Source organism: Lampetra planeri, chromosome 12 (assembly GCF_965212315.1).
Source record: "Lampetra planeri chromosome 12, kcLamPlan1.2.h2, whole genome shotgun sequence".
Lineage (NCBI taxonomy): Eukaryota > Metazoa > Chordata > Hyperoartia > Petromyzontiformes > Petromyzontidae > Lampetra > Lampetra planeri.
Genome location: NC_136118.1, coordinates 11,248,856 through 11,258,392, shown reverse-complemented (window position 1 = coordinate 11,258,392; position 9,537 = coordinate 11,248,856). Strand labels below are relative to the sequence as shown.

Sequence of the window (9,537 nt, the reverse complement as noted above, 5' to 3'; positions counted from 1 at the left end):
GGCCTTTCTGTGTGATGAAGGGTCATTGCCTGAAACGTCACCATGCGTTTGTGCGCACTGCGCTGTCAACCCAGTGACCTGGGTTGGATTGCTGGCAGGAGCCATCAGTGAAGTGGTATCGGAAGCTGGTCTTGGCCTCTTTTCGGTAAACTTTCCCCTTAAACATCGGCAGCTGTGAGACATAGGTGGTCCACCATGCTGCTTGGCCATTGCACACCCCCTTCATGTACCATTCCGGCCTTAATAAGTGCTCTCTTAAAGCACTTGTTCCAACTGTCGGTATGGGAATCTCTCTGTGGGCTCATGTGAGGGAAATGTATTCAAATTAACGTCTCGGCTGCCACCATATTATCCGAATGCTTGTTTGCATGAGGTAGGGAAACCAAATGACTTGGACAAACCAAAATGTTTGGTAAATAAGCTGCTCCTGCATTAAAACTTTGCAATTGGTTTATTTTCAGATATTAAAATCAGTTCTCGGTTATAACCCGAATCATAAACTTTGCGTTTATATCGTAGTTGTGTTTGTAATCGCACATCTAGCCTTTCTCCAGAAGGGTTTCTGAGTCGACACCGATTAATTCTGACCCCAATGCCCTGTGCCCTCTGCCCTCTTGTAAATACGCCATGGCCGTGGAGCGTGTGCGCTTGACTGGTTTCTGCTGCGATGTGACTGGGCAAGTGTTGGGATGGGGCCCGGGAAAGCCTCTTGTGTGTTAGCCTTTCGACAATAAAGGCATGGGGGGGGTCACAAGGCAAGAAGATGACGAAAACGCACAACACGGTAGACGTGTTCGGTGTTCAAATGCGAGTGAACTCATTTACCAGTGCGTATTAGATTGTGTACTTGGGTCAGATTGATTAATGGGAGAATTCGAAAGCAACCTCCAATCTTGTTCTCTTTTAATCGTTCTCCATTTATTTGTATTACATTGAGAAAGGCACATTTGCATATAAGCTGATGTGAAGCGCATTTAATAGTCCATCGGAACACTTGCACTCCCTGAGCTTTATATTGATTAATATTTAAAACAAGCATTGACAAAAGTGCTGCTGTATGATTCTTAAGACCTTGTTTGAGAATGTAAATATTATACCTGATAGTCACAAATGTAACTTCGAAGATAGCTAGCGCTGTGGTGTGTATTTTTATTTATCAAACATACGCACTGTATTGCTCGGGTGCTCGCAACATGCACACGCTGCAGGTAAGGAACGCAATCTCAACATTCAAGACGCACATTTTTTCTTCGTCTCCGATGGAACAGATAAGGCGCATTGGCACATTCCAGGCTTTGTGACGAGCAATTTGTGCTCCGTCGAGTCGCTCGCTCGCTCGCAGTCCGCCTGTGCTCCTCTCGGCTTGCGTGAGGCTTGCTGCCTCGTCCGTCTCATCATCATCATCCTCCACAGCTAACCTCTCTTGTGTGGCGGCGGCGGGGGGGGCTTCCGTCGGTCGACACGTGAATTCAGCCTCGCATCTGTTTCCTGACGGGGAGCCAAAACCCGAGCTCGGCAAACGGCCGGGCTTGGCAACCACATCCTCCTTGTGTGTGCGTGCGTGTGCTCGTGTGTGCTCGTGCTCATGTGTGTGCGTGCGTGTGTGTGCGCTGTGTGTGTGCGCTGTGTGTGTGCGTGCGCTCGTGTGTGTGCGCGTGTGCATGTGTGTGCGTGCGTGTGTGCGCTGTGTGTAGCGGTTAGCGCGTTGCACTATGAAACTAGCATCCCGGGTTCGATTCCCGCTCACGGCCAACACCAGTGACGATTATCTGAACCGGTCCAGGGCCTCCCCTAGGTCGACTCAGCCTAAAATGAGTACCTGGTGCGGTGTGTAAACATCGCCACTGGGGAGACAAAGGCGGTCGGGCGTGGTGCTGACCACCCATCACCCCCTCGTGTACCGTTCCGGCCTTCATAGGTGCTCGCTAACAGCACTTGCCCCTACAGCCTGTTAAGGCTATATGGGGGATCTTTGTTTTTGTGTGCGCTGTGCGGCAGTTCCTGTTTGCACCGTCGCAGACTCTCTGCGTGTGTGTCTCGCGCTCGTGCGCGCGTGCGTCTCGTGCGCGTGTCTCGCGCGCGTGTGTGCTCGTGCGCGTGCGTCTCGTGCGTGCGCGTGCTCGTGCGCTCACGCGCGTGCGTCTCGTGCTCACGCGCCGTGCGCGGACGTTTGATTTTTGTTGTTGGGTGTGTTGCGTTTCCAAAGATGCCGGCAGCCGCAGTGAATGGGAATGTACCGTAGAGAGTGGAATGGTTTGGATTCCTTAGGGGGAGTGTCGGTAACTATTATTACTATTCGTGTGCTCCTGGCCCCGGCCCCACTGGCCGGCTTTTTTCTTCTACTTCTGCCCGCCCGCTCGTCCGCCTTGTCCGCCTTGTCCGCTTGCCAGCGCGAGATTTTAGCGGTGGTTTAGTCGACGTCGAGCGTGTGCCAAGCAGCCCACGCAGCCCTTGGTTCAAAGGCTGCCAGTGTTGGATGCTGGCGCTGCTGCTGCTGCTACTGATCTATCGCACGTTGAAGGAGAGTTGTTGATGGTGGTGTGGTGGGTGGGTGGTGGTGGTGGGAGGAGGAGGAGAGGGCTGCCGTTTTGCTTCACCACCCCCCCTCCCCTTCATTCTTTCTGGGTTCATCGCTGACTCACTTGCTGAACGGGCTGTTTGGTTCCCTGCTGGCGAGCCACAGCCATTCAAAAAGTCGAGCTGGACGTGTGGGAAGAAGGGGGATTAGTGGGCACTGGAGACGACGTTGCTGCTGCTGGCTCGCGTTTGTCCGCGGGTTTCCGTGGAGAAGTCGCTCGATCGGCTGCTGCTGCTGCCTGCGTCGTCGTCGTTGTTGGGAGACGAACTTTTATGTCTGCCACTCTCCTGCGTTTTAACATTTTTATATCTTCAAACTGATAGCAGTGAGCCGGTTTATTTGTTCTTACAGACGAGTTTTCGAGTGCGTGGGGACATGGCGGTGGGGTGGGGGTAGTTGTATTTAAGTGAAGTTATTGCGCAGCTTTTTTAGCCTTTTAAGGATTACACTTTTTGAGCTCGGGCACAAACAGGAGTGGCAACAGGTGGCGGCTCATCGCTAAGTGCTTTTGCCGAGAAGATCTCTAAAGTGACGTCGCCGTTCGTGTAAACATAGAAAAAAAAGAAATCTGCGTGGAGCGAAACAACAAAATCATTCTCGTGGGGACGACGACGAGGCCTGGACAGCGAAGCGTTAAAATGTGCGGATAGTTTTGTGTTTGTTTGTTTGTTGTTGTTAGCGAGACGGTTTTATTATAACAGTTGTCGGCGTGTAGGCTTTGTTCTCTCTCTACAAAGTCGGGAGGGGGGAGGCTGTGTTGGAGCAGTGCTTTAGGAGGGGGGTTCGTTAAGTGTAAAGCTCATCGCGACTCGTGCTAAAAGAGCTTCTTGGAGGCGATCAGCTACCAGAGGAGAGGTACACACACAGCAGCAGCAGGAGGAGCAGGAGGAGGAGAGAAGGACCCCGTTGTGGTCGAGGCGTTAAGTCGGTGGGGAAGGGAGCGAAGGGAGATACGATTTAAGTCTCTGCGACTCCTGGTGGGGGTGGGGGGGTTGGTGGTGGGACGATGTCGAGCCCGTGGAAGCTGCTGTCACCTGTCAACTGGGCACGGTGGACGTGGTCGGCCGTGCAGACTGGAGGTGCCTTCGGGGCCCATCTCGTGCAGAAGGTGTCGAGCAGGCAAGTCTCTGTCTCTCAATGCGGCCCATGCCTTGTGGGTCCAGGGTGGGCTTGTGGATGAAATCTCTCCTCTCTTCTTCTTCCTCCGGCGTCTCATCATGCTGGCACAACATCATCGGCGCGACGAGTATTCAAGGTTTCTCTCTTTTAGAAGAGCCCCGGCTTCGTTGTTGGTTTAGCAGCTGCTCAGCCGCGGGCTTCCCTGGAGAGCCGTGTTATTAAAAGGAAGAGCCACCCACCCCCATCCCTGCGCTCTCTCTCTACCGCAGGAAGTGTGACTGCCTGTGATATGTCGCTGTCACCTATGACAAGCCCGTGCTGCTTTCTTTCCATAGCTCGGCGATGTCCTTGTGTACGTGTCTTGTTGTTTCTTTACACATTGGCGCTTTGTGTGTGGGGGGGGGGCGGGGGGCAGAAGAGGAGGATGAGATGTTCGTCGGGGGCACACGCGAGATGTTAATGGGTCGGCATCGTGCTGGGAGTGTTTGTCGGCTGTGTGGTTAAAGTGTGTGTGGGGGAGCGGTGGCGTAGTGGTTAGCGTTAGGTCGTGCTACGAACCCGGCGGCCCGAGTTCCATTCCCGCTGACGGCAAACACCAGTGACGATTGTCTGAACCGGTCCTAGGTCGACTCAGCCTCGAATGCTTACCTGGTGTGGTGTGTAAAAACATCGCCACGAGGGAGACGAAGGCGGCCGGGCGTGGTGCTGGCCACCCACCCCCTCGTGCGCTGTGCCGGCCTTCATAGGTGCTACTCGCTTAACGGCACTTGCCCCAACAATTGATAAAAGTCTATACGGGGGATCTTTGTCTTATGTGTGTGTGGGGAGCAGTGGCGTAGTGGCTAGCGCGCTGCGCTACGAACCCGGCGGCCCGAGTTCGATTGCCGCTCACGGCCACCACCGGTGACGCTCATCATTAACCGGGTCCCTCGGCCTCTTCCCCACCCCCCCCCCCCCCCCCAGGTCGACTCGGCATAAAATGAACACGGATGCTTTAGATGTGCTTGTTTTAAATGTGCACGATACCACTGAAATGCTTCTGCACCCCTCCGCGGTACTGTATCTAGAGTGGGTCTTTAACTCGAAACGTCAATGCCACCGTCGGATTTGGCGGGGGTCGGGGTGGGGGGGGGGTCCTCCGGCCGGCGGCGTTGCCTCGCGGATGGATTTGAAGTTGACCGTTTCCCCCCTCTCCCCGTGCGCCTCTTTGCAGGGGCTCGGAGCCGTCGCCTGACGAGTTGGAGAGCGACCCGGGACAGTTGTCGGTGGACGGCTCCCAGGGTCGAGGATTCTGGGTGGACGCTACTGGTAAGGACCACCGCCTCCTGCTCCTGTGTGTGCAGGCGTCTTTAAAATGTGGGGTTTTTAAGGTGCTGACGGACTCTCCGAGCTTTGGTCTAAAGCGTGTTCCCTTACGAGCGTTGTCAGTCTGGACCTGTGTACGTGTATCGTGTGTGTGTGTGGCGCTATTGCAGACCATTTGCGTTCGTAGTTTTTTTCAAAAGCTGGAGACTGCTTCTGTTGTTTACGACGTTGTCGTTGTGGTCGAGTGCGACGGGATAAACATTGTTGGTTTATCAGGGAGTGTGGGAGACCTTTCTCTGAACTTTACTGCAGTGTTAAAATGTGATGCTATAAAAAAAGCGGGGTTGGAGGGGGGTGGTTGTAGAAAGAGTGATGAGAGAGATGCCCATAAATAAATAATGAAAATAGCCTTTGAGTGGGTTCATTCCTCACTGCTCAGGAGAGCAGACCAGCTGCAGGTCACTGCAGAGACCCCCCTAAGGGGCTTGGGTCGGTGCAAGAGATCCTTCATTTAACTCAATGTGATCGGATTTCATGATTTGTATGAAGTTGTGGTTCTCACACACACGCGCTTTCTTGTCTACCTTTTGATATTTTGAAGGGTGTGGTTCCCCCCCCCCCCTCCCATGATATCTCGTTGCTTGAAAACGTACCACTTTTTGTGTTTTTAGTTTGTGTTTAGAACTGCTTTGTGTTTTCGTGTGTTGCCCTGCCCCACGCAATCTCCGATTTAGCACGTTTGGCTATGGTACGGTGCGAAAGAAGTTCAACATACGTACAGTGCACAGCCCTGTTTCCTTCTGAGTACGTTTTTCTTTTTGTCACGGATGACCTACTTTCATTTTTTTCTCACGAGTTGAACAACCAATTGGAATTCATATCTTAAACATACAACTTTAATGCTTAAAAAGCAGGTCGTGATACATGGACGCCGGGTTCTCGGTAGAGGTCGCAACCGGGTACCCGATACCCGTATCCTACCCGATACCCGGCTACCCGTACCCGACTGGGTACGGGTAGCCGTTTGCGACCCTGGTACGGCCGGGTACGGGTAAGGAATCAAAACCCGTTTGTGACCTCTGGTTCTCGGCTCGCACAGAGCGAGAGAGAAAGTGAAGTTCTTTCGTGTTGGACACTGAAGCAGCTTTTTAGCTTCACACTACTGTCTGTCCTGGCACCTTTTCATGGATTCTCAGCAGCAATACATAACTATACAAATAGAGCTTCGTCGTGGATACAAAGGTTCTCACTGTGCTTGCAGTCACAAAGCACTCAAATAGAGAATATGCCAAGACGTGGCAAAACAAATAAGTGTATGTCCTGAACCCTGGCACACACACACATCGTGAGTAATTACAAGGGCACAATAGTGTTTGTTATACAAGGGGCTCTGTTAAGCATTGATGTGTAGAAATAATATCAAGTTATGTTGGTGCCTCAAACTAATTCTGTGTTCTGCAATAGACAACAGATTGGGTTGTCAGGATTCAATTTTAACTACAGTCCATTTCACCATAACACCAGCTCGGTTTTTCTCACTTCGCCAAAGCTTTGTATCGTATAAATGTTTTGGGTTGGTTAACTTAAGTTGAGCTAATCTGTTGCTTAATTATTAAAGTGGAAGATCCAGATTTGAGGCTTTGCCTAGGGTAATTCATGTTAAAGCCGGTATGATTGCCGAGTATTATTTAAAAAAAAACATTTACATAATTACAATGCTTTTGTTATCCACTGCTGAAAAAAAACCTCTTCATACCTTGCCAAGCTGGTGAAGGAATGGTTCAAGTATCCCACGCTACTCACGTCAGCCGTGGCTGGGAATTTCACCTAGCTGGCCTGGGTTTATAATACAATGCGTGAACCATTGCACCACTTTCATATGCCCCAAATAGTACAGTTGATACTCTTAGTTCGTTCGGTAAAGTCACGTAGGTAAAAAAATGAAATTAAAATTAATAAAAATAAAACAATAAACTCACGACGTTTCGGAGGCAACACAAGTCTCCGTCATCAGGTGGGACCATCACAGCCAGATTTGCTGCATCACTTGATGTAACTTTTTACAGTAGCATATTTATTATTGTCTTTGTACGTTTATTTATTCCAATTTCACATAGTAAAGACATTTTAAACACTAAAAAACATACACACAACACCTAAAAACAGTGTTATGCAAGAATATGGCAAAAAAATATTTTGAATAGTGATTATCCGGTATTTTTGAAAATCGGATAATCGATGAGATCCACTGTATGACGATCTACTGTATTGCCCACATGGGTTGAACCACTTCTTTTGAAAAAAAAACAATTGACACGGTTGGATTATCTGCTAACCGGCGGGTGGTGAGGCCTACAAGTAAAACATCTAGAGGGACGTGTTATACTTCCGTGTAGGTTTTCTTAATTCGATTCACCTCTCGAAGAAGCTCCCAGAACGTGGAGGAAAACATGAGGCCGACCAATGCGTGTGGGACGTGCAGGAGAAGCGCATTACGAGCTGCATGTCGTCGCTGTTGTTGTTTTGGGTCCGAGCAGATGTAATGTGCATCAGCTGTGATGTGGAGCCGCATGCTTCACTGTTTAGTGCATACGTGTGTGTGTGCAGGCCAGGTGTTGGGCATTCAAACTTGTTGATTCCAAAATTCCACGAGGGATCTGGTAACATTTTCCATGGCAATGAGTCTTGCATATACGGTACAGTATTTGTTTTTTACGAATATTTATATTCTATGGTCCGTCCATTGCTGGTTTAAGTCCTCATGTCATGTTATTCATGGGGGATGTTTGACCATACTTCCCCTCACTGGTTATTGCTAGTTTGGTGGAGGTGGGGTCCCCTATTACTGGCTCGGATATCACTCACTCGGGTAACCTGGTTCATCGCAAACAGGGAGACGGACCCTTTGAGACAGAGACACAAATGAAGACAGAGGGAGCCACTGATGTGAGCAATGGCTGGGAATTGAACTCTGGTCGCCGGGTTCATAGCGCAATGCATTAACCGCTGCACCACCGCTACCCATATACACAGACAAAGATCCCCCGTATAGCCTTAACAGACTGTAGGGGCAAGTGCTGTGAGCGAGCACCTATGAAGGCCGGAACGGTACACGAGGGGGTGGGTGGCCAGCACCACGTCCGACCGCCTTTGTCTCCCCAGTGGCGATGTTTACACACCGCACCAGGTACTCATTTGAGGCTGAGTCGACCTAGGGGAGGCCCAGGACCGGTTCAGATAATCGTCACTGGTGTTGGCCATGAGCGGGAATCGAACCCAGGTCGCCGGGTTCATAGCGCAGCGTAGCGCTAACTGCTACAATACCGCTCCCCATATACAGACACAAAGACAGAAACACGCAAAGGTGTTAGAGTACAAGAGTCTCAACTCGTGTACTGTACGTGCTAGTGGCTAGCAATGTGTTCTGCCCAAGCCCACTTACAGGAAAGTTCCCCTGTCTCTCAGTCTCATTGTCTCTGTCATCAACTCTGTTGTCATTTCTGCGTCTGTCTCAATGTGTCTCTCCTGTTTGTCTCTCTCCGTGTGCCTTCAGTGTATTTGTGTCTGTGTGTGCGCGCGTTGCCCCGTGTCCGGGGTGTTCGCGTCGGTCTCGTGATCATAGCAAGTGCTGCCCTTGCTTTGATCACAGCTATTTTTTTTATTTGCTGAAAACCCGTGGGTATTAGGAGAAATTTGCTACTCAACTGTTATCCACGGAAATATCCCGAGGCATTAGGACGCCGTTTGGCAATGCATCATGGGTAAACAATTGTAGGTAACTGCAGATAATATAATAGGAAGCAATAGGTCCACGGATAATGATAATTTTTGCGGTTCCTACAGCTCCCGTAGATAATAGGAGTCGCGGGTAAAGGGACTGCAGATAAGAGGAGGGTTCTGTACTGGAATAGTTTTCTAAGCAATGAATGACCATGCCCACGTGTCAATCTTCTGCTGAGTGAGGGTCTCCGCAAGCCGTGCATGCGGTGCAGTGAGGGTTATTTGATTATACTTCACCACGCTGGTCAGTGCGGGTTGGTGAAGGTGCTGATAGAGGCTGTTGCTGTACTGCCCTCTACTGTCCACAATGCTTCCTACAACTGTCCAGGTACAATCCAGGCTCAACCGTGCTTATATCTTCCGAGGTCTAACGGGATTGGATGTCGGGCGTATATGGGGTCATTTGGTCATTGTGATGAATATTTAGTATCACTGCCATTCTAATAGTGCAAGGTTTCTGCGAGGGAACTGTATTTCACAGATGAGTAGAGTCTTCAATAATTTCACAGTAGGGGTGACGTTGCAATATTTTTCAAAGGAAGTAATTTAACTTGCGCTTCATTCACGCCGTACGTAGCCAACCGTGCTCATTGGTTGGCTAAGCACGATGCAAAAGAACCTCCCGGGATATTTAACACCCAGTGTGAAGCAGACTGCACGCGTTTTATGGTTAATACGCCTGAAGAATGTATACACGTGAAGTATTAACCAGGGTGACCACTGGTGCTTCCTCGCGAGCCTCTGCAACAATAGGC

At 50.3% G+C, this 9,537-nt stretch overlaps 1 protein-coding gene across 4 annotated transcripts in view; it reads left to right on the top strand.

Annotated features, from left to right (window-relative positions):
- Positions 1 to 2,341: 2,341 nt before the first annotated feature.
- Positions 2,342 to 9,537, top strand: part of LOC144721695 (uncharacterized) — a 30,358-nt gene continuing 23,162 nt past the window's right edge. For all 4 annotated transcript variants that reach the window (XM_078599546.1, XM_078599544.1, XM_078599545.1 and 1 more), the window contains exons 1-2: positions 2,342 to 3,697; positions 4,911 to 5,005. In XM_078599546.1, coding sequence (XP_078455672.1) covers positions 3,585 to 3,697; positions 4,911 to 5,005 — 208 coding nt within the window. In that variant the 5' untranslated portion in view covers positions 2,342 to 3,584. The remainder of the gene's footprint in view (positions 3,698 to 4,910; positions 5,006 to 9,537) is intronic.